Source organism: Macadamia integrifolia, chromosome 5 (genome assembly GCF_013358625.1).
Source record: "Macadamia integrifolia cultivar HAES 741 chromosome 5, SCU_Mint_v3, whole genome shotgun sequence".
Taxonomy (NCBI): Eukaryota; Viridiplantae; Streptophyta; class Magnoliopsida; order Proteales; family Proteaceae; genus Macadamia; species Macadamia integrifolia.
Genome location: NC_056561.1, coordinates 44901059 through 44925940, shown reverse-complemented (window position 1 = coordinate 44925940; position 24882 = coordinate 44901059). Strand labels below are relative to the sequence as shown.

The 24882-nt window shown below is 38.3% G+C and overlaps 2 protein-coding genes across 17 annotated transcripts in view; one reads left to right on the top strand and one right to left on the bottom strand.

Annotated features, from left to right (window-relative positions):
• Window positions 1–419: 419 nt before the first annotated feature.
• On the top strand, window positions 420–22058 carry LOC122079469 (OVARIAN TUMOR DOMAIN-containing deubiquitinating enzyme 1-like). Of its 8 annotated transcripts, none has more exons than XM_042645972.1 (10): window positions 420–636; window positions 3735–3868; window positions 11056–11121; window positions 11298–11381; window positions 11664–11786; window positions 19308–19360; window positions 19505–19554; window positions 19632–19732; window positions 20333–20610; window positions 21603–22058. In XM_042645972.1, exons 2-9 carry the CDS (start codon window positions 3737–3739, stop codon window positions 20594–20596), a joined length of 873 nt encoding a protein of 290 aa, XP_042501906.1. In that variant the 5' UTR covers window positions 420–636; window positions 3735–3736; the 3' UTR covers window positions 20597–20610; window positions 21603–22058. The 8 variants fall into 8 exon arrangements, with proteins under 8 accessions (XP_042501906.1, XP_042501904.1, XP_042501903.1 ...); XM_042645970.1 differs by having other exon boundaries at window positions 3694–3868; XM_042645969.1 differs by having other exon boundaries at window positions 420–640; window positions 3694–3868.
• Window positions 22059–22925: 867 nt separating this feature from the next.
• LOC122079473 (protein MEI2-like 4) overlaps window positions 22926–24882 on the bottom strand; it is a 13102-nt gene continuing 11145 nt past the window's right edge. For all 9 annotated transcript variants that reach the window (XM_042645988.1, XM_042645985.1, XM_042645987.1 and 6 more), the window contains 4 exons: window positions 24530–24614; window positions 24306–24374; window positions 24032–24211; window positions 22926–23657 (listed from right to left, as the gene is read on the bottom strand). In XM_042645988.1, coding sequence (XP_042501922.1) covers window positions 23496–23657; window positions 24032–24211; window positions 24306–24374; window positions 24530–24614 — 496 coding nt within the window. In that variant the 3' untranslated portion in view covers window positions 22926–23495. The remainder of the gene's footprint in view (window positions 23658–24031; window positions 24212–24305; window positions 24375–24529; window positions 24615–24882) is intronic.

Below are 24882 nucleotides of genomic sequence, written 5' to 3'. Positions count from 1 at the left end.
GTTTTTTACAGACATAATGCCACTAAAAAACCCAATAGTATCATCGGATGCCCGAAAGGGAGAGATGGTTCAGTTACCTCTTTTTAGATTTAAATAATTGAGAGATTTATCAGGCACAATAACCTTTTTTTTTTTCTTTCAAATTCGTTTATAAAAATGACGAAACAAGTTCGACTTGTTTCATCAAAGTCGTTTATTGAATTGTAAATATGCATAAATTTTGATTTATGTTTCTAGAAACTGGTGAAACGAAACAATTTTATCAATCGCTTTTTAGGTCGTTTCTCCGTTTTTAGGAACAAGAAATCGCAGAAATAGCAGAAAAGAAACATTGTCAAACGGTGCTTAAGGAGTTGAAATTTCCAAATTACCCTTACCCGTGGCAAAAAAACAGAGGGTATTTGCGCGTCTATGACAGCGCTTTTTCTTGCCCGACTGCAAACGTTCTGCACGTAACGTTAGGACGTTACAGAAGCGCTATATATCCTAAAAGATCTAAATGTGGCTTTCGAATTTCCAATTCCTTTTATCGAGCTTCTGATAGACACTGCAAACTCGCAAGACCTGTCTGAAGGCTTGAAAATTCCTCAGAGGGAACAATATATCAATCTGATCATAGAAGAAGACGATATCGAAGTAGGTAAAAGTTAAATCTCTAGATTATTTTGCAGTTCTTCCCTCCCCCTTTCTAGGGAAGTGTAAGGAGATAAGTCTGTTTGTTAATTTGCATTTTCAGCATCTTACAGTTTTGTAGATGCGAACTCTTTATACTCGGATTTCATCGTCATCATCATCATTTTTGGGTACTGAACCAAACACACAAAAAAACCAGATATTATGGACTGCTGTCATTTCTTTGGGGAATCCAGATGCGTGAGGGAGTGGGGCAAACCCAATTGTTGGTTGCAGCTTTCTCTAGTGATTTGGAATTGATTTTGTCTGACAGTGCTAGTGTTTGATGAACTTCATGTGATACATGTATTTATCTGTGGAAGTGAATTGTAGTGTTTTGAAAAGGGGGGGGGGGTAATGACGCATGGAATAAGTAATTGCTTTGCTTTCATCGGGAATGTTCATTAGGTGATTCATCAAGATTTAGAGATTTCAGTGATGTTTGAATCACTTGGAAAGAATATCAAGAAATTGCAGATTTTGAAAATGTCTTATGACACTAGCATATTATTGATAGGTGTGACATGGACATGGAATTTAAAGCTCAGATCAATTCCCTTAGTAGGAAAATTGTGCTGTAATTTCTTGAAATTAGGGGCAACATTAGTGGGCATAATAACATGGGTTGAGTGGCACTCACCAGAATGCCCATGATGGGCATAGTACATTCTCCGTAGAAAGGTAACCTATCTTCCAAATTCCATTTGCTTTATTTTTGTGAACTATCTCAATTGTACTTTGACTATTGTTTGATTATGAGATAACTTGTAGTTAGCATCTAGTAATGAGCCTAAGAAAGACCCTTGGTAGTTCCCCTACCCATCTCCCTTGGTCCGATATGAACGAAGAAATATCACTAACATCAACTACCCCTAATACTTTGACATCAATGTAAGTCAACCTTTCAAGGGTTTGCTTGAAGGCCAGCAGATCGAGCAACCTTCCAATTTTTGACAGGCCTTTAGAAAGAAAGAGCAACCAGTGCACGAGGCTCCCGCTATTGCAGGGTCTGTTGACATGCCTTTAGATTAGGTCCAAATTGCAGAATCTACCACCACGTTTAAGTAATATTATACTCTTTTCTTTTTCATTTAGTGGCGATTCAACACTGATAGTTGTGATGGAGAGTCTATATAGAATGTGGTATGATCTTGGGGGAAATTCTTTTGCCGTTGCCAACCTCAGTTTATAACTTACCCAGTCATCCTTCTTTCCAAATTGTCTTCCAGACACCAGTTCTGAAAGAGGTATGGTTAATGGTTAGTATTCACTTTCTTTGAGTCATCCATGACATTAATCACTTAGCACCATATAGTATCCTTCCTGAATCCTCGGAATCTAATTATTCAAAATCTTGTCGTTCATAAAGTAATAAGTGGCTGGAGAGCGATCACTCGAGCCTCATGGTACATGATAAATGCCTCTTTCCAAATGTGTAGCAGGAGTTTGACTTGTTAAAGTAGAAACAATGATTTCTTTTCTGACTGCCACTTGGTTATTTTTGGCATTTGGGCCTAAAATTAATTAAATTTGGTCGTATAGATATTCTGGTAATTCTTGGTTGTGAGACGGTGTTCCGGTATTTTTAGTGCCATTTTTTTTTTTTTGACAGGGCCATTTGGGTCATTTAAGTTTCAATAGGGATATTTGGTAATTATCAGTGTCATACCTGGGTAATGGTTGAATATTATTTGTTAGGAGAAAGAACCCTGCCTGCTGGCGCAGGTACACATCAGGTTGCGTGGCCAATGGGAGACAAGCATCTTCAGCTTGGGGGCAGCAAGGTCTTCCTTCCTGCTGTGTCTACACATGTACCTATGCCAGCAGGCAGGGTTCTTTCTCCCTTATTTGTTTTATTTTTTGATAGGCAGAAAAAGAAGGAACTAATTAAGGAAATAATAATGAGAATAATACAAGCAAGAGGCTCGAAACCAGCGAAAATGGTAGCCACCGCCACCCCAACCCACTATGCCAACAGCTGCAAGACAGAACCCGCCTGCCCCACATTGCATGTTTGGTGCACTAAGTTTAGGTTTATTACTTGTTTAGATTTCTAGGTTTAAAATATCCGAAGGCTGTTTGGTGCTGTCAAATTGATGCAGATCTGATCAACCCGTGAGTAATGGGTCCACTAATGGAATGGGATATATTTTGATATAATGGCTAGATGTGGGTCAAATCTGATCTCAGATCTAATTATCATAAATAATTGAAAGGATAATCAGATTTGATGATCAGACTTTAAGAGAATAGATATCATATCTGAATAATTATTTTTCAGATAAGCACACATAAATAATATAATTAATTGAATTTGATGAGATGCAAAATAGTAGAGAGAGGGTTGGTCGATGGGTGTGAAGAGAGAATATTGACAGAGAGAAATTGGACCTGAAGTTTAAACAAACTCAGAGCCTCATGCACCAGGTGCACCCATTTTTAGACATTCCTAAGCTGACTTCATAATTTCTCCTTATTCCTCAAATAAACAACCAAATTCAATAAAACTCTTACTACCCTAAAATGTCTAACAATAAGACTCTTGTATTGCTAAGATACACTTGGAGTCTAGCCATGGTACCCACCCAAAAATAATAATATTTGTGCACCCCTTAAAACAACAATGAAATCCAGAAGCCCCAACCAAAAAAATTACTAAAACCGACCCAAATTTAAACCAGGCCTGCTTAATATGGTTATAGCAGATTAATTTCGTACATGGTTTAGTGAACAGATTCCATTAATGTGGTCAAAGTATTTTGTTCTTCCAATGACATTAGGAACTAGGCAGGAGAACTTATTTTTTTATCTGTCTTATGTGTGCTATGAATATATTCATTGTAGAGGAGTTTTATTTGTTCAATGGCATTGTAGGAGACAAGAGTTACATCTATTGCTTTTGAAAGTAAAAAAATTGAATTTGTTATTGGAACTTATTGATGCAACGACATGTAGTAGAATCCCCAGTCCTTGCTTGGTCCTAGAGAGTGTGTGGTCAAAAGCTTTCCTATCTTCCATCAGAGAGACAATGCAGCCTCAGGAGGATCTTGTTGTGGACGCAGAAATGGATTGTGTAACTTCCAATCCAGCATATTCTGCTGATGATTGGGCCAACTTCAGAGATGATGACATCATGCAACAACAAACTGCTATACATGCTGAGGAAGCTGAGAAAATACCGTTTATTGGGGATAAGGCGAGTACCAATGATGACAGCTTTGGGAACTTCTATATATTGATGTGTTGTTTGCTTGTAGGAACTATTGCTGTTCTTTGTGTTTTAATCGATTAATTCCAGATTTCATTTATTAATTATGATTTCTATCAGACATTTCTTTTGCTTGATTTATTATGAATTTATAATTGATATTTCTTTCTATTATAGCTATAATTTTTTGGTATATAAAATAGAATTTACATGAAAAGGGGAAGAGAGAAAGAATAAAATCACAAGGCCCTCTATGTGACACAGATTATAGAATAGAGTATACAAATAAGCTCGAAATGTCAAAACTAAGCAATCAGAAGTCAGGACCAGCTGTTTCTCAGGCATCAATTAGTTTCACACCAAATTGAGACAAATTGCAAGTTTAAGAGAAAAAAAGGTGATGGAAAGAAGAAATAGCTAAATGAAATAATAGGGAAATTGTCTCAAGATGGAAAACAAATAGAGTCGAGCAAGAAATATTTGGAAAGGATTTAGATGAAGCCTAAACCCTTAGATGATTGACAAAGCATCTTACATATGGGTAATAGTGAATGGATTTTTCTCAGTAATAGGTATCCATTGCCAAGTTTGTTTCTTATCGTTCCCTCTCATCCCACAGGTCTAGCATATTCTATTGCTTTGTCATATACTCCAATTCCTAGAAATGTCTAGGCTATGGAAAATCCAAAGTGGAAAGAAGCTATGTGTGAAGAAATGAGGGCATTAGAGCTGAATGGTACTTGGGAGTTGGTAGACCTCCCAAAAGGTTGGAATCCAGTGGGATTTTGATGGTATGTATAGTGAAAATATAAGTCATATGGCATAGTGGAGTGATATAAGGCCAGAATCGTGGCAAAGGGGTATGGTTAGGTATACGGGGTTGATTATCAAGAAACATTTGCACTTGTAACCAAGTTGAACTCTATAACATAGTACCAGGTCAAAACCTGTACATTTTCTTCTGCAAGTTTCAACGGTTGATTTCAAGGGCTAAATGGCCAAATTAGGTCCTAAAACACAGGACACCCTATTTTAGGCCCTTTAAACATAGTGGAACCCTTAGATTTTAAAAAATCACACCCAAAATGGTAGTTTGACTTCAGACCCTAGGTTGGTAGTCTATGTTGTACGCACTATCTAATATGGCCTATTCCATACATTGTTTAGTACTCTAGGACACATAATTCAAGTAAAACTACTTAAATATGCAATAGGAATGAATAGACATCAAAATGGAAACTCTATATGCAACATTGCTGGGAAACGTGCTTTTCGTGCCGCTATCAGTCACATCTGGATGAAGCGCAATCTTCGTAGATGGACTTCCCAATCCAGACCTTTTGATTCGATCTGGAATGCCATATTTTTAGATGTATCCTCAAAGCTAGTTGTTTCTTCTTCTAGGCTTCGCAAATTATGCATCATGCATGGTTTGTTACAAAGAGTCGCACATATCAGAGTCAACAATACAAGCAACGAGTCACCCCTATGCCCTACCTAGAGTCCTAGACTCCTAGCACCAAAATGAGTTCTGGGCATGATCAAAACCACTAGAATATTGTTGCTCCTGTCAGATCAATTTATCCAATTTTCTTGCCTTTTTTTTTTTTTGGAAAAGTGATATACCTCAACTTTGAATCTTGCACAAATCTTTGAACAACACAGAAAGTCATCTCTTCCACTCCATTCCTCTACTGCCAAAGTACTTGGTCCAACCTAGTACAATAGTGATTTGGCCGGGAAAGCACAAAAAATAGGGTTTCTGTTCAACCTTCACTGCCAAAACCAGACAAATGAGTGAAATGGGTCATAATTTTGCTCCATTTCGCTTGAATTATGCACTTTATACTAAAGGCTTCAAATGGTTGATCGAAATATCGGAGAAACGAAATAAAAGATCAAAAGGTCGTAACATTGCAGTTCTTCATTATTGCAGGCTGTTTTGTTTCATTAGCTTGTGAAACTGAAATATTTTGGTTGGTTTCGGTAAGGTAAGTGCATTGCCATCTCAAAGGACCGATCTGGTAAGAGGAAAGTGAACCGACGTGGGGATAATACTATTAACACTCCCCCTCATGTGTAGGTGGATCAGGATCGGATCATCAAAACCACCTTACACGTCGACACGTCGAGATGACTAGGGAGGACAAAACTGGACAAAAGCAGAAAGAACCCGCTCTGATACTATGTAAAATTTCCATCTCAAAAGACCAATCTGGTAAGAGGAGTGTTCACAGGTATATGAGGAAAGGGAATGTCCCACTCAGAACTGACGTGAGACTAATATGATTAATAGTAACACAATTATTCTTGCTCAAAAAACAGACCGAACGCATTTGACTTATTGGCTCTTCCAACCCGACAGCACTCATGACTCATGAGTCGCTCGTTCAACTGCCCCCCGGAGACATGGTCGAGAAGTGCCATGTGATAGTCCCCCCCCCCCCCACCTGGGTCCTTTCTTTCTCTTGGTCCCGCCTAGCTGAAAAACTACAGTGCACATCACAAAATTTCTTCAAAACCATGTACCATACTCTATAAGAGTTCTCATGTCATTAGCTGGCTGCAAATTATGAATGACCCCTTTATCAATTTGGTCTGAAAAATGCCTTTTTTGCATGGTAATATTGAAGAGGTGTACATGCAAACTCACCCTAGGATTCCAGTCTCCCAAGACTAAAGGTAAGGTATTAAAAAAAAAAAAAAAAAAAAAAAAAAAAAGGATACATCCAAAGCCAGGCAGATCATATCCTAGAAACCCCTTCAAATCTGGGAATGAACTGTTGGCTGGTTGCAGAGATCATCAACATGTTCTTGAAATTAGGACAGAATATGGAGATATTTAATATCTCCAAAGAACATGCCAAGATGCTGGTTGAGTGGGGCTTTTGGGAGGCCTGTTGGATCCCCAAAAGATGAGCTTCAAAGATTCAGCAGGCAGGGAGATCTGTGATCAATAGTTGGCTGCCAGAATTCTCCAGAATAGCAGTGCCACAAATCTTGTTGTGTCTCAGATCAGCAGCAGCAAACAGCATCCACTTGAAAACTTCAGTGAGGACTTAGGTTTCGGATGATGTCAATTGTGCATAGAGAAATAATAATTACAGATGGAAGAAGAAAATAGGTCGATAGAATGATAGAGGAGGATATGGGGTGGCTCTCTTAGCCTGGGTCTCACACCCACAACTCTTTCAGTTGTTGCAGCCTCTCTCAGGACCATTCTTGTGCAAACAAGCAGCAAAATTTCATTCATTCAATTGTGTTGAAACTTCTGCAATTGATCCCTATATATAGGCATGGCTTGCCTCTCACAGAATAGGAAACTATGAAAAAGGAAACAAATTGAACAAGGAAGAAAACATAAAATGGAAATAAAGAAAAAGGAAAGTCTCTAGAAGACTTCTTCTTTGAAGAATTACTCAAAAAAGAAAATAAGAACAAAAAGTCTTCAATCCAAAAAGGAAACTAAGAAGGAACTTCAGATCCTTCCAATCGATCCAGCTATTTGGCCTTCTGCCCAAGTTTTTGAATGGAGACAAATTAAACCTCCCAACTGAAATTGCTAGAAGACTTTTAAGGCTCTTCAGCTGTCTTCCTTTTGCTGGACTGGTTGGGCTGGTCCTTCTTGCTGTTGTAGCTCCTTCCATAGAATTGATCTGCATCACAAGGAGATACCAGAGACTTGTCGGCAAACTAGTTATCTTTCTCTCACTCACCAAGACATAGCATACTACTCTGCCAGAGTGGTCAGCCAGAGTGGTCAGCCAGTTCATGCATGCTCCTAAAAGTGGTCATTTGGCATATGGGAGTTGTTTACCGGATTCTTTGGTATCTGAAGTCAGGCCCAGGGAAAGGCTTCATGTAAAAGAAAAACAATCACCAAATGATTGAGGCATACATTGATGTGGTTTAGGCTGGATTAGTAAATAGATCGAAGGTCAACTTGAGAATATTGCACCAATGTTGGTGGGAATCTGGCAAGCAGGATAAGCAAGAAAAAATCTGTAGTTGCCAAATCTAGTGCGAAAGCAGAATTTAGAGTTGTGATTCATGGGGCATGTGAATTTCTATGGCTGAAAAAGTTTATTCAAGAGTTGGGTTTTAAGGGTTTAAGAGTAGATAAACCCATGAGATTATGAGATTATTCATCCAAAAAAAAACCTATGAGATTATTCATCAAAAAAAAAAAAAAAAAAAAATCCTATGAGACTGTATTGTAACAACAAAGCAGCTATCAGTATGGCACACAATCCAATTTAACATGACCGTACCAAACATATTGAAATTGATCGACTCTTTATTAAGGAGAAACTTCAATCTGGATCTCTTTTATACCATTTGTGAGATCTGGAGAACACATGGCAGATATCTTGACAAAAGGACTTGTCTCCATTTTAATGTTTTGTTAGGAAAGTTGGGAATGTCTATATCTATGCCCCCGCTTGAGGGATAAGGTTTTTTTTCTGATAGATTGAGGGGGAATGTTGGTGTTGGTATATTACTATATTACATGTAATGGTATTCTAGGAATAATCATTTAATGAGTATAGAATAAGAACTAGTATTATGTATGGGTAGTCTTGTAATACTTCAGTCTATTATGACTGGTATAAAGGAAAAAGGCAGTTTTGGTGATGTCGCATGAACAAGGCCAAAACCAGTCCAGACCGGTTGTGCGATTCAACTGCTGTGAGAGATAGCCTGGTCAGGTGTGGTCCAGTTCTTGGTTCAGATTTCTACTTTGAGGAGCATATCATAAGAGCATGGGACTCACCCTTGACTTGGGAATGGAGGGGGGAAACATAGCATGTTACAAGAGCGAGGCGAGGTTCGGAACCCTACTACGAGAGGGACACCTTGCGAGCCGGGCTTGACGAGATGAGGCTTTTTGGCGAAGACAAGTCAAGATATCAGATTTTCGCTATAATGATCTTTTTTTGGAGAAAAAATAGCTTGCCTGTGGACAGCTCATGTGGGGCCCACTGTCAGCTAGCTTGGAGATCAATGGAAGATTAATTGGCCATGTGTGGAAGAAGATTTGACAGATTTTTTTGATTCTTTATTTTAGGAAGTTTTTATATCTTGTGTGGGGGTTTATTAGCTAAAGATTAGTTTCTTTTTATAGGTTGTTAGTAGTTTCCTTCTGTTAGGATTCTTTCTTTTGTTAATTAGGTTGTGATTGGGTCCTTGGGATACCTTGCAAGTAGTTTATATTTAGGATAAAGCACAATTAGTGGGGATTCCTTTTCCACACAAGGGAGGAACTTTGATGTAATTGATTGATTATAAATAAAGAAAAGCTGCTTGATTTCAGCAGCCAACATGAACAAAATAAAAAAACGAAGCTTTGTGCTTGCTCTGTGAGAGAGTACGGTGAGATGCCATTGGTGAGAGGCCGTGGGTGAGACACCCGAGTCTGAGAGAGTCTGCCTTTATCCCCAATTCCCTACCCCTCCTTCTTCCCTTTTCTCTATTTTTTCTATTTTATTTCTCAGTTCATATGTAATTTTGAGGTGCTGATTAATAAAGTTGCTACTGTGCATTGAATTATTTTGATCCTCCTGTAGCGTTGGTTCTTGTATGAATTGGCATCTAAATTACTAGGACTGACCAAACTTCTCTTCTCCTTTCGTTGTTTCTACCTCGCTTCTTTTGGTTTTGGTCTCTTTTCTCTCTAAACTCTGTTATACACCCTACTACCGAAATCTGAACTCATATTAAGTCATTTTTTAATATAAAGGCAGAACTACCCCTACACACTGTAAACACTTGCTACTTTAAAAACTGAGGGATCATGATCCTAACTAAACTATTGGACTGGAATGTTGAGAATAATGAAAGGAAAATCCTGATGGAGAAACCTCTTCTTTCTTCACCCACAATACTAATCATTTTCATAAGAACCCAAATCAGATCTAGGATGGAATGTTTCTTGCTGTTTTATTTCTCTGTGTCAGTGGCCTCAAGGCATTCAACAGGTACTCCTATATTTTCCCTCTCCCAGTAGGGCCTTAGTTTTTCGTTCTATTAATTGTTTTGAATTGAAATATCACCGCTGTCTCGCTTTTCTGTTGCCTGACATTATAATTATTTTTGTGCAATAGCTTATTATCAGTTAGTTTCTTCTGCATTAGATGTTTCAAATTGAAATCAACGCCGAGTCTTTTTTCTGCATTTCTGCTGACTTGCAATGTTCTTGTTTTTTTCTCAAATTGCTAGTTATTTATCCTTCTGTGTTTGGTAGAAATATCTATTATGGGCCTTCTCTTGTAGCTTGTCCCAAATGGTATGGCAAATAAGGTTGCAATCTTTTGGGCTGAGTCTGGAATACTTTTAACCTAATAACAAACGTATTCCTTTCTGTGGAGCTCACTTTGGATGAACAACATTATGTAAACAAAACTCCAAAATGTGCCCCATTGGGAGTTAAAATTATCATAACCCTAAATTACTCTTAGCAAAAGCACAAATAAATGGGAAAACATCAGTGAGAAAATTACCCCAACCTACAGTGTGTTTGCTAATTCTTTAAATTTGTTTACCGCCTTTACAAGACAACCTAAGTAAACAGTGTTGAGCAAAATGGGAGCATAGAAAAAGGTTTTAACTTTTCAAGTGCCAAATGTCTGAGAATATCGAAACTTTTGGAGTGTTGTCAGAGTATAAGTATTGTGTAATTAAAAACGGAACGAAGAATAAAATTTTAACAGATGTATTATGTTCATTTGAAAGAAGAGGAAATATCAATGCTTAGTACAGATCAACTCTAGCTTTAAGAAAAGTGATTTGTCTTAAATCTACTTTTGTGTGTGCGTTTGTGTGTGTGTGTGTGTGTGTGTGTGTGAGAGAGAGAGAGAGAGAGAGAGAGAGAGCACCTTGACACTCCCATTATCTAATGAACCACCCCTTTATGTTCTCTTGGGGACATGCTGCGTGGATTCATAATAGATCCAATCTGGTACTGCTCAATTTATAGACTTCATGTAGAGTTGTTCTCCCAAGACGGTTTTGTTCTTTAAATAGAGTCTGCCACTTAATCTCTCTCTCCTCCCGCATCCTCTTACTCCCATATTTTCTCCTTCCGGCTTGTGTTTGTCACCTGTATCTGGAAGTTAGACTAAATTTTTTTCTTGTTGATACAAGATGTTTAGACTAAAGTTTTTATCACAATGCAGGAACCTCTCTCTACATTAGCTGCTGAGTATGCATCTGGCAGCCCTATCTTACAGGAAAAAATAAAGGTTTGTGTAGGCAGTAAGCTTCTTTCTTATACCTCACCCAAGCAGGTTAACTTTTATAACTCACCAAATGTTGCCACTTATTGGTTCCTGTTTTCTTGTTTGTGTCTTGCTGTATTCTGTTAACTTAGAACTTTTTTTTTTTTCCTCCCAAACAAAATTCCTCACTGGATGTGCAGATTCTTGGTGAACAATACTCTGCAATAAGGCGAACTCGGGGTGATGGGAACTGCTTCTTTCGTAGCTTTATGTTTTCGTACCTGGTATTTCCTAAACTCCTAGTGGCAGATAATGAATTTGATCTGCTCTTTTGTATTTGAGAAATGAGAATATACCCTCCAGCTTGTTGGTTGACAGAAACTGATATGTTGCTATGATTTAGTGAAAAAAATTGTAAGATTTTTGGAATTGAGTTTTAGGACCATATTCTGGTATCAAAGGCTCTTTCGTGTTCTTGGTATCTCTCCTCCAGCTCCATGTATTATAGGGAAGTTAATCTAGTCTATTGTTTTAGCTACTAAACAAATTGGAAATTATGGAACTAGGAGCATATTCTGGAATCACAAGACAAAGCAGAAGTTGATCGTATCACTTCGAATGTTGAAGAATGCAAAAAAACACTCCAGAGATTGGGATATGCCGACTTCACCTTTGAGGATTTTTTTGCGGTAATCTATGATTTGCATTCTTTTATTATTTGGTTCATATAATACTGTCTTTTTATGTGCTTATGAATGTAAGATGGAAATATATTTTGATTTGAGAAGTAATCTTGATAGTTTGTTGATGTAATGTAATTAGGCTGGCTAGGTGTTGTTTAATAGGTTCTTCATAGCAATTGCCTAGTTAAACCGTATTAATAATATATTACTTAATCTGTTAAGTTTGTCTCGAATTCTTGACCCGTTTTGAAGATTGACCCGATCCGACATATTTTGGTGGCGACCCGAATGGGAATTTTTTTTGAGATCTGTGATGGAAGCAGAGGGGTTGAGCCCATCCCCGCAGTATGGTTCGACCGGATTGACCGCGACCCGATGGGTCGACCCACGATTTTGGAGTATATATAATGTACTGTTGCTTGTTGAGAAAGTCATTGTATTCTAGGGTTTTCACACAGCTAGGGTTTCAGGGCGAGTTTTTCCTCGCCGCTGCTAGGGTGTAATCTCTCTTCGGCATAGTGAATCATCTTCTTCTTCGTCCGAGGACGTAGCACACCACCTTGGTGTGTGAACCTCGTTAAATCTCTGTGTCGTACGGATCTATTGTCTCTTTATTATTCGTGTTTCTTGGTGTTTGACCTAACAAACTGGTATCAGAGCTCTGGGTTACTTCGATCCATGGCTTCAACGAAATATGATATTGATAGGTTTGATGGCAACATCAGTTTTAGTTTATGGCAGGTTCGAATGATGGTTGTTCTCACGCAGCAGGGTTTGAAGAAAACCCTATTTGGGAAGGCGAAGAAACCTGCAACTATGTCCGATGATGATTGGAGCGATTTGGATGATAAAACCCTTTTAGCTATTCAGTTATGTCTTTCGAATGATGTTCTACAGGAAGTTCTCTCAGAGAAAACGGCTGCAGAGTTATGGGTGAAGTTAGAGAACCTCTACCTCACCAAATCCCTCACCAATAGGTTGAGATTGAAGCAACAACTGTATACCCTTCATATGGGTGAAGGTACTTCTATTAAATCCCATATATCTGAGTTCAATTCTATTGTTACTAATTTGAAAAGGATAGATGTTAAAATAGACGATGAAGATTTGACCCTATTATTGTTATGTTCTCTGCCTCTATCTTATAAGCATTTTAGGGATACCATGATTTATGGTAGAGAGACAATCTCTATTGAGGATGTCAAAACGAATCTGCAAAGCAAGCAGAAGATTGATGATGAGTTGACAACTACCAATAAATCTGATGGTGTTGGTTTGGTAGCTAGAGGGAGAACGAATGAAATGGGTTCATATGGTGACAAAAAGAAGGCTAGATCAAAATCTAAGCACAAGAATTTAACCTGCAATTACTGTAAGAAAAAGGGGCATATTAAATCTGAATGCTATAAGCTTTTAAATAAGCAGAAGGCAGGTGGTGGTGCTCAAAATCAACAGAAAAGAGATGATTCTGCAGAAGCTAGTATTGCTGAAGATGAGTGTGAGTCTGATATGCTTTTGGCGACTGATGATAAAGTTAGATCACAGGATGAATGGATTCTTGACTCTGGTTGTTCCTACCACATTGTCCCAATCGTGAATGCTTTTTGTAAGACTATTGGAATGGGAACGATCAATATCAAGATGTATGATGGCATTGTCAGAACCTTGTCCAATGTCAGGCATGTCCCTGATTTGAAGAAGAATCTCATCAGTTTAGGCACTCTTGATTCAAATGGGTGCAAGTATACAGCTGAAGGTGGAGTCATGAAGATCAACAAGGGTGTTCTCTTATTGATGAAAGGAATCAAGGTTGGCAGTTTGTATGTGTTGCAGGGTACTACAGTCACTGGGTCTGTTGCAGCAGCTTCATCATCTATGTCTGAATCAGATGTCACAAATTTATGGCACATGAGGTTAAGCTATATGAGTGAAAGAGGGATGGCATCATTAAGTAAAAGGGGCTTGTTGTGTGGTCAGAGTACAGGAGCAATGGAGTTCTGTGAGCATTGTGTGTTTGGGAAGCAGAAAAGAGTTAGTTTCAGTACTGCTATTCACAGGACCAAGGGAACTTTGGACTACATTCATTCAGACCTATAGGGGCCCTCCAGGGTTGCTTCAAAGGGGGCTGGTGCAAGATACTTGCTTACTTTCATTGACGATTTCTCTAGGAAGGTTTGGGTCTATTTCTTGAAGCACAAAAATGAAGTATTTGTCACTTTCAAACAGTGGAAGAATTTGTTTGAGAAGCAGACCGGGAAACAAATTAAAAAGTTGAGAACCGATAATGGCCTAGGGTTTTGTGAAGGTGACTTTAATGAGTTCTGCAAAAATGAAGGTATTTCAAGACACCATACAGTTGTTAAAACACCCCAGTAGAATGGAGTGGCGGAGCGTATGAATAGAACCTTGTTAGAAAAGGCAAGGTGTATGTTATCAAATGCAGGATTGGGCAAGGAGTTCTGGGCAGAAGCAATTAACACAGCAACCTTGTTGGTGAATCGATCTCCTTGCACAACTATTGAGTACAAGACTCCAGAAGAAGTTTGGTCAGGTAAACCTGCAGACTACTCAAATTTAATAGTATTTGGATGTCCTGCTTATGCACATGTAAATGAAGGTAAGTTAGAACCTAGGGCTAAGAAATGCATTTTTCTTGGGTATGGATCTGGAGTGAAAGGATACAGGTTGTGGTGTCCTGATCCAAAGTCTCCAAAATTTCTTATTAGCAGAGATGTTACTTTTGATGAATCTGCTATGCTGCATCCTAGGAAAGAAGCTCCTATTCATTGTGATGAAGGTCAAGAAAAATCTAGAGAGAAGGTGGAGTTTGAAATTGGTGGTTCATCTTCAAACAAAGCACAATCTACTTTAGTCCAGCTGCCTACTTTTACTGAAGGAGATGATGCTCAAGAGCAATACAACATTGCCAAGGATAGACTAAGGAGGAATATTAGACAACCACAAAAGTATGGGCATACTGAATTTGTTGCTTATGCATTGTCTGTTGCAGATACAATTGAAAATAGTGAGCCTGCAACATATTCTGAAGCTGTTGCTTCAATTGATTCTACAAAATGGTTGATTGCCATGAATGAGGAGATGGAATCTCTTTCATAAAAATCAGACTTGGGAGCTTGTGAAGCCGAGAACATGGAAGAAAATTGTTGGTTGCAAATGGGTCTTCAAGAAGAAGGAATCTGCCTCAGGTGTTGAAGATGCTAGGTACAAGGCACGTTTGGTTGCAAAAGGCTACAGTCAGGTACAAGGAATTGATTTTAATGATGTTTTCTCACCTGTTGTTAAGCATAGTTCTATTCGTGTCCTACTTGCTTTAGTTGCTATGCATGATTTGGAGTTGGAGCAACTTGATGTGAAAACAGCATTCTTGCATGGTGAACTAGAAGAACAGATTTATATGCATCAACCTGAAGGGTTTGTTATTGAAGGTAAGGAGGACCATGTATGTTTGTTGAAGAAGTCCCTATATGGTTTAAAACAGTCTCCTAGACAGTGGTATAAAAGGTTTGATTCAGTTATGGCTAGTTTTGGATACTCCAGGTGTCAATATGACTGTTGTGTTTATTTCAAAAAGTTCTCTGATGGGTCATTCATATATTTGTTGCTTCATGTTGATGATATGTTGATTGCAGCAAAAGATAGGAATGAGGTCAATAGGTTGAAGGAACAATTAAGTTCTGAATTTGAGATGAAAGATTTGGGGGCAGCAAGGAAGATCCTTGGTATGGAGATCAAGAGGGATAGAAAAGCAGGGAAGTTGTGGCTATCTCAACAAAAGTACACTGAGAAGGTATTGAATCGTTTTGGCATGAAAGATGCCAAACCTGTAACTACTCCTCTTACATCTCATTTTAGACTTTCAACTGCTCTATCACCTAAGATAGATGAAGAGGTGGAGTACATGTCACGTGTTCCATACTCTAGTGCAGTTGGCTCCGTTATGTATGCTATAGTTTGCACTCGTCCTGACATTTCACAAGCTGTCAGTGTGGTGAGCAGATATTTGTCATGTCCAGGTAAAGCTCATTGGGAAGCAGTGAAGTGGATACTTAGATACTTAAAAGGGACCTTTGGTGCTTGTTTGGAGTTTTGGAGGGATGGTGATAGTTTATCTGGTTATGTTGATTCAGATTATGCAGGTGATCTTGACAAGAGAAGGTCACTCACAGGCCATGTATTTACTCTTGGAGGAAGTACGGTTAGTTGGAAAGCTACTTTACAAGCTACAGTTGCATTATATACCACTGAAGCAGAGTATATGGCAGTGACTGAGGCAATTAAAGAAGCTATTTGGCTTAGAGGTTTGTTAGGAGAACTCAGCATGGATCATGGGGTGATTGTTGTCCATTGTGATAGCCAGAGTGCTATTCACTTGACTAAAGATTCAATGTATCATGAGAGGACAAAGCATATTGATGTTCGGTATCATTTCATAAAAGAGATAATTGCTCAAGGTAATATTCAAGTGTTGAAGATTGGTACTGAAGATAATCCAGCTGATAAGTTGACTAAGCCTTTATGTGTTGGTAAGTTCGAGCATTGCTTGAACTTACTTGGTGTTTGTTGTGTTTGAGTTCAACCCTTTGGAGGGCTATTGGAGAAGATGAAGATATTAGCTATTTGTTTTTCTGTTGGAGGAGAATTCAAGGCAAGGTGGAGATTTGTTAAGTTTGTCTCGAATTCTTGACCCGTTGTGAAGATTGACCCGATCCGACATATTTTGGTGGCGACCCGAATGGGAATTTTTCTGAGATCTGTGATGGAAGCAGAGGGGTTGAGCCCATCACTGATCTCGTACGGGGGTGCGGAGCCCCCGCGGTATGGTTCGACCGGATCGACCGCGACCCAATGGGTCGACCCACGATTTTGGAGTATATATAATGTACTGTTGTTTGTTGAGAAAGTCATTGTATTCTAGGGTTTTCACGCAGCTAGGGTTTCAGGGGCGAGTTTTTCCTCGCCGCTGCTAGGGTGTAATCTCTCTTCGGCATAATGAATCTTCTTCTTCGCCCGAGGACGTAGCACACCACCTTGGTGTGTGAACCTCGTTAAATCTCTGTGTCGTACGGATCTATTGTCTCTTTATTATTCGTGTTTCTTGGTGTTTGATCTAACATAATCTTATCTACATTATGTAATGAATGCTATGAAGAAATAAAGGTACACCTGTTTAAGAAACATGATTTAGGTGAATTGCCACGCATACTTTCAGTTTTCTTAGAAGTCCTAAATGGATAATTTTCTAGGATTTTGGGGTCATATGACATGTATTTTGCTCTATCTGAAGCTGTGAATATCTCTTTCATGATAGAAAGTACAAGCGATTGATTAATTGACAAGTAACTAATCAACCAATGAAGACTAATCGACAGCAGTATAATTCAGCTGTCTTTATTTCAAAGTCGTTGATAAGAGTAAAGTAGTCAACTTGATTTCTGAGCTGTGGCTTAAACAACACTTTTAACTCGCAGCATGTTGGACCTATATAAGAAGGGTAAACGACTTGCTTTTGGCAAAATAGTTGTTTTCCCTTTTTTCCTCACAAAAATACAATATGAAGATTTTTATCTCAGATCCTCTCCCCTTCATTAATTTATAGCTTTCTTGGATTGGACTCATAAGTGTGTTTTAGTTATTGGTAATTAGCAAACTAGGGAAAGCAATTGTTGTGCAACCCTCCACTATAGTTTGAGATTTCAATTTCAACCTGGGTTTCAACCTAGGTTGTTGAAACTTAGATATTTTGGATCTGGTGCATTTTGGTAGTCAAATGGCCATATTTTGGCCTGAAACTTCAGAGTAACCCTAATTAATCATCTCCAAACATATACAAACCTTTAGATTATTAAGAAAAAAAGGGGAAAAAAAGGTTGATATGTTGCCCTTGGTACAGATTCCTTTATATCATTCTCACATAATAAACCAAGGTTCAAGAAGTTGTTTTGTTTCGGTGTTTCAATTGTTTCAAAACCACCGAAATACCGAAATTTCACTGAAACAATATACTTTTTCCATGTGTTTTGCTTAGCCATCTTTTGGGCTAATGGCCAAAATTAGTGAAATGAGCAAAACGAAATGACTGAGATGACCGAAATTTTGAAGAAATAGTGCATTTTTTTTGTTTACCGAATGAGCGAAATTGTTTCCTTTGTGTTCCGTTTGCAATTTCATTTCTGTTAAAGAAAATTCCGAGATTTTGCTAAGTTCTCGTACCATGTAATAAACAGTGGGGCCCACATTGAACTCTCTCTCCTTATGACCATGTGGGCCCCCATGGGGACCCCATATGGATGATATTGTTTTCCAACTCCTCATTGGTGTAGCATGCAGATTCTGTCTTAGACTGGCCTTGTAGGAAACCCTCCCTTGCCAAAACGCAGACACACAAAATGGTAATTTGGCTTTGGCCCCTTAGTTGGCACTATACATTGTGTGTCTTGGTGTCTTTTCTCTTATATAACTTATTTGACACATAATTTAGTACTAGAAAATAAAGCATTCAACAACAACAACAACAAAAAACTAAGCTTTATCCCAACTTAATGGGGTCAACTACATGGATTTAGACCAAACGAAGTATGTAAAAACTGGGGTAGAAAACACAACATTCATTAAAATCAATTGAAACATGTATTAAGAATGCAGAAAAACCATTTAATAGTAAACCCAATGTCAAAAAGTTTCATCATAGGAAATTAATAAGGATTGCTAATTTATGCATGTTTACATATGTTTGAAGCATTAAATTGGAAAAAAAGCACACCCAAAGTGGTAGTTTGGCTTTGGATCCTATGACAAATAGTGGTCATGTCATCCTTTGCCTGAAGAATCTCTCGAAGTCCATCACAACAGCCCTATAAGTAACAATTTTGAAATTTGAGGAAGTTTGACTAAATGATGCTTCAAATCCCACCCAAACATTGAAGTGGATGCTTCACACTTGATCACCAAGTCTTGATATAGTAGTTGAGGTTTTCTAGTTTTGAAGTTCTTAGGTGAAAAGGGTTGAAAGCTTAAAATTTTCCATAAATGAGTCGAAATTTCGATCGAAATTTGTTATACCTGCAGAGTCAACCCATGTCTTTCATTCGAGGCTTCTCGAATCCAAAATATTTCGCAAAATTTCGGTCATTTGGACTAACCGCACCATAGCTGTGGTGAACTATTAAAGACTGAGGAATGCTAAGAACAGAGCTACTACAGTGAAAAAGATTGATCTATGGTATCACAGGACCTAGCTAACTCTCCTAGCTGCTTGCCTTAAATTTAATTGCTTATGTATCTCACTGGTAACAAAGATTTCTCATATGTATCCCTCAAGGTGCTTTATGTTTGAGAAAGCAAGGATACACCAAATGCCAGACTCCTGCATTAAAATTATTCTGTTCTATCAGAATTCATGAACTTTAGCTTGCTGTAAACTTTCTTCTTGACAGTTTCTTCCTAGTAATATCTTTCCTTTTTTCATCAACATGTCAAATTCTAACCCTTTTTGAGTATAACTTGCAGTTATTCCTTGAACAGCTTGATAGCGTCCTGAAAGGAAGTGAAACTTCCATAAGGTAATGCACATGCACTTGTTCTTTCTCCTTGACATCATTATATCAAACCACAAATCATGCAAGAGATATTTGTATCCATTAATTTACATTCAGATCAGAAGATTCTATGAGATATTACAACAAATACATCTTTTATTGTTTCAGTCACGATGAGCTCGTGATGAGAAGCCGAGATCAGTCAATTTCTGACTATGGTGAGATATGTTAATTGTATTGATGTATTAATGTATTTTATTGTTATGAGTTTCTTCTAATAAAGTTCATTGTCTAGTTGTAATGTTCTTTAGATTTGTGACCTCTGGTGAGGTACGAAGGCGTTCTGACTTTTTTGAGCCATTTATTGTGGGCTCAACGAATGCATCAGTGGAGCAGGTCTGTTCAGTTTTCATTTCATCTTAATGGGTAACAACTTAGGAGAGAGGCTCATTTTATGTGCACTTTTATTCCTTTCTCTCATTCAAGCATAGGGTTTATAACTAAAAGTAAAATTATATATATTTAGCTGTAGGTTCCTGGTGAAATTGAAGGATTGTCAAGTGTAAAATAAAGAAAAGAAATGGAATGCTCACTTTCAGGTCTTGAAGTTAAATTATTTTCTGTGGTTTGAGTGGTTAAAGGTAGTTTGAATAGTTAAACTTGCTTCAAGAAAAGTAGAGTAGGGCTTTAGTAGAGGATTTTAAGGATCTTCCATGGGTTGCAGTGTGTCATATGCTCCAGTTTAGGGTTTCAGAAATTACAGGATTTATAAGACAAAAGTCTAAGATTGAGAATAACAGATGTCTGACCATTAGAGCGGACTCCATGATTTGGAGACTACTGTGGAAGTATTTTATCTTATCCCAAATCTCCCTTTCAAGGTGTTGTCTATCTTACTTGTGGTCCATGACAGTTTCCTCTCTCTCTCTCTCTCATATTACACATGCACGCACACAAATACTACTGCAGCAGACTTATGACATGTTGTTGCCACAGTTTTGCAAGACTTCTGTGGAACCCATGGGAGAAGAGAGCGATCATGTGCACATCACTGCCTTGTCAGATGCTTTGGGTGTGCCTGTACGTGTGGTGTACCTTGACCGCAGTTCCTGTGAAACTGGTGGTGCCATTGTGAATCATCATGATTTCATTCCTGCTGGTGACCCCCAGACTGTTGCTGAAGGGAACTCTGTCGCCATGAAACCCTTTATAACTTTGCTCTATCGGCCAGGCCACTATGACATCGTCTACTGCAAGTGACTTGAGTCATTAAGGTATGGCTGGTTTAGGAGTTTTACTGGTGATTTATGCATTGGGTGCTTTATTTTCATGAGGATTTATGGGTCGTGGTATGTGGTATCTGTTCTGTGTTCTGATTGGAAGAGAGTAACCATCTCCTCCTGCCCATTAGAAATGCCACAATAAACATAGGATGTATGCAACCATCTGCCTGGGAAAATTTTCTTTGTTAGGGTTTTCCAAGCTGTACATATTGGGTAGTGGCCCCATTGGTTGTATGCATGGTTCTATTTTATTCGAATTTACTTTTAAGATACACTTCATTAAGAGTTGGCTTTTTTGCATAATTTATGCATACTTGATTTTGTGATACCATGTGTTTGATAATTGGGCAGTAGAAAAATATGTAAATACCCAAATTTGTTTTCAGTTCATCTGGTTGTAGGTGAAGTGTGATGGATAGGGAAGCGAATTCCACAAGAACAAAATGATTCCTTTTTCAATCATGGTTATAACTAACTTGGAAATCCCATTGATGGCATCTTTGGTCACAAAACTAGTATCTACTCTTTACTTGCTTTCCAAGAAGTGTGTGGGTCCTTTCCTGGCCCCTAGTGGGCCCCTTGCACTCAAAAAAAAAAAAAAATGATGTTAGATTATTACAACATCAGTAAGCTTTTGAGTTACAAAATTACCGCTTTTTTTTTTTTTTGATGGAAAATTTCCATTTTATTTCGGTTTTACTTTCACATCCCTTCATTTTACTTTTGCTTGGAACTAGACATAACCTTCATGATCAAATAGGGATTTCTTTTTAATTCTGTCTAGGTGTTTGCCCCCTAAACAAACCGGTGGTCCCCAAACCACTGCCATAATTTTTCTGTGTCTGATCCCCTTCCAAAATCTTGTTCAATAACTTGTAATTGCCACTTTTTTTTTTATGTTTAACAATTGTAGCATACAAAAAGATGAAAGTCCTTTGGTTTGTGATTTTCATGACAAGCCCTAACGTTTATCTTTTCTCCAGGTTCCATAACGACCGTAGTTGGCCCTATAACTGCCAAAGTCTATGTGAGACTTTTTGCTTATAAACTCTGTAACAGACAAATTTTGCAGCAAGCTGGAGGCCCTTCGACATTCATTGACTGAAAGACGAAATATTCAAATCTCACTCCTCTTCATGAGTAGTTCTGCTTGTTAACCAACTTCAGATCCATGTGAAAGAATCAAATGTTGTAGACTCCCATATTTTTAAATGATGCAGAACTAAAATGTGGAATGATTTTAGTCCGCAATACAACATTGCATGTGCTTCCAATCATTCTAGGTTGTGGGATGTACAGCCCGCCCCCCCTCCCCTTTCCCCCAAGAGTTCATTCAAGCTGCCCTAGAACAGTAGCTTCTGGCAGCTTAAAAACTTGCATCATGTATTTTGGGAGGGGATGCTGTTGAGGCATTACTGGAAGGTATTTTGGTTGTCTCAGGATTTTCTGGCAAATGGTAGCCCTATTGCTACCCAAACTTTCATCATCATTAACTTCTAATCATGGCCTAATTTTTAATATAATTTTTCAAAATATATGAATAACATAATGTTGAGTTTTTCTAGTAGGCATATCGGAAGAGAATTTGTGCATTGGTATGTTTTCAACAGTTGAATTTGGCATCATAGATCTGTTTTCTTAGTGAAATTTGTACAACTATTCAACGGTATAGTGGAAAAGTGCATTTATTGGCGGTTAAAAACTTGGAATCAGGTTTGGGGTTGGTCTTCATTGATTTTGATTCGATTATGATTTGAATCAACTGGGACTCAGTATGAATAGGCTGGAGCCGCTGGACTCTGCTTGACTCAACCATAACTCTGGGTTCTTGTTCTCTCTCTCTCTCTTGGTCTGGCCCGCCCCCTTTTTTTATTTTTTTGGATGAGAAAAAAAAGCTACCATTATCATAAGAAGAGTGAATCTGGTTGTAAATTAGTAAGCTGCTACCCTCTGCAACTAGTACACAGAGAAAAAGAGAGAGCAGTTGCTACATGTTGGTTACAGCAGAAGACAAAATGAAGAAACGAACCCAACCGATAAAATAAGGACGAGACAGGGAGGAATATGGAACAAACCTCTCATTTATATGCTTTTTCCTTTTCTTTTTTATGTTCCTTGCTTCAAGAAAATGGAAAACCTTTAGTGAAGACTTTCCCCCGTTAGGTACGTTTTCATTTGGATGACATGGAACTTCACCAACGTCAGCTAAATATTAGTCACCGGGGCGTGTTTAACGTTCATTCAGTCATTTGGAATAGCCATATTAACTATTGACAGAGGCACAAAAACACACAGAAGAGCAGAGATGATCACAAACACAAGAACTAACGAACAACTCATTAGTAAAAGGTAAAAACTACTCAAAATGGGGCAGCCACACCCTTAATTTAGCAGATACAGAGCATCTTCTCAAAGTACACTTCAAAATTTTCACCACAGTGATTTCTCTCTCTCTGAGCAGTCACCACTAACAAATTCAATGCCGAAACACACATTCTCCAAAGTCCAAAAAAGGGTGGAAATTTTTAGGGGAAACGGGTCTCCTCAAACCACAGCAGAAACATCAACCCTCCCCCTCTCCAAGAAACTCCTGTACACTTTTAACCACTCATTATAATCCAAAATCTTGAGCACATCACAGTTGTGCCTTCTCCACCCACATTGTCAACCTCAATATTACAATATTAAAATCACAAGAAAAAAGGGAAGAGGGGAAAAGGCAAAGTTCCTCAGAGGTCAGCAACACACTCTGGTACCAAAACTTGGAAAGAATCCCTCATCAATCCCCTGATATTTAATTACTAGAAACTGGAGATGATGTTCATATTACTTGATTTTGATTCTCTAAGAGTTGGTGCCAGGAAAGGGAGGCTTGCTCACTCCAAGTCCTTGGCAGAACCCGAAGTAGAGTCTACTCCATTGGAAGATTCCTCCCCATTTGCAGAGGTTGATGGGCTTCCTTGATGATCCTCCTCATTACCACTGGTCTCTGACTTGCTAGGTCTTGAACGAATATTGATCCCCATAGGGAAGGGCACCTAGGACGAGAAAATATAAAATCAGATTCTGTTTTATATTTCATAGTGTTTCAATCATAGTACATGATAAAATAAAATCCCATCATAAGAATATCTGCTTTTAATCATTACAAATATAAATCATGCAACTGCTTGGTGCATGTCTCATGCCCAAGGAGCAGTGTCGACCCTTGGTTTCGTCTCAGTTAGTATTGAAACTTGCAGTCTCGACCGAAACTTGAAACCATGCCTCACATGTTTTTGAATATTTCAGGAAATACTAACTAGAACACAAATGCACAAGCTTTATCAAGTTTTCTTTTACCAAAAGAAATACTATAAGAGTACCTCAAATACTAATATCTAGAAACTGCCAAATCATTTAGTGCTCATACCTGATCACCTGCATTTGGACCATCAGAATGAAACAGAATAGGGCGGCATCGTTTATCTTCATTCATCAAGCTTGAATTCTGGAAATGGGAAATAAGAGCAGCCTTTCCCTGGATACGAGCATATGCAAGTGATGCCACCTTTTCACTATTGAACTTCTCCCATTTTTTACCATTGAATGTCTGTATTAATGTAAAAAAGAAAAACCAAGTTTGTTTCCACTGTTTCCTCATGTAAAGTAGTTTCACACTTTATTGAAGTGTACAAGGAGCAAACCTGATAGAAATGACTAATGTGGAGAGGATCAATCATGTTGATGAAAGCATAACCCACATTGCACTTGTTCTATAAACAAATATGTTAAAAACTGAGTCAGCTGGGAAACAATAAAATGAAGGATTGCCAGTACTGTTTTCTTCCCACCAAAAAGAAATCCAACTGCAACCACCCCCAAAAATTAAAAGAACAATTTGATGACCAAGAACAATTACTTCACTTGCCTTGAAATCAATTGGCAAATAAATGAAATCGTAAGTTCCTCGATGTTGTTCATCAATTGCAGCCAAAAGCATCTTCGAAGTATACCTACAATCATAACCACATCAATCAAACAGGCAGAGAGGACAATGAGGGAGAAAAGAAACACACTCCACATTAGCATGGAATATGTTTTCTACTTTTGGGGATGGGGGCGGGAAAGAGAGTACAAAAAATGATGAAAAGACAATTTAATGACCCAGACTGGCAAGTCTCCTGGCCAAAGATCAGTCCACAAGGTATGATACACATTATTGCAGTTAAGCTGACCTTAGAATTAAAGAAAAAAGCAAATAGGAAAAAACTCACCCCCCAC

What these genes read in the sequence shown, in the direction of transcription:
- LOC122079469 (XM_042645970.1), top strand. Translation starts at nt 3,701, where the DNA reads ATGCAGCCTCAGGAGGATCTTGTTGTGGACGCAGAAATGGATTGTGTA. An exon ending in TCTTACAGGAAAAAATAAAG is followed by an intron (nt 11,122 to 11,297) that starts GTTTGTGTAGGC and finishes CTGGATGTGCAG; the next exon opens with ATTCTTGGTGAACAATACTC. An exon ending in GCTTTATGTTTTCGTACCTG is followed by an intron (nt 11,382 to 11,663) that starts GTATTTCCTAAA and finishes TTATGGAACTAG; the next exon opens with GAGCATATTCTGGAATCACA.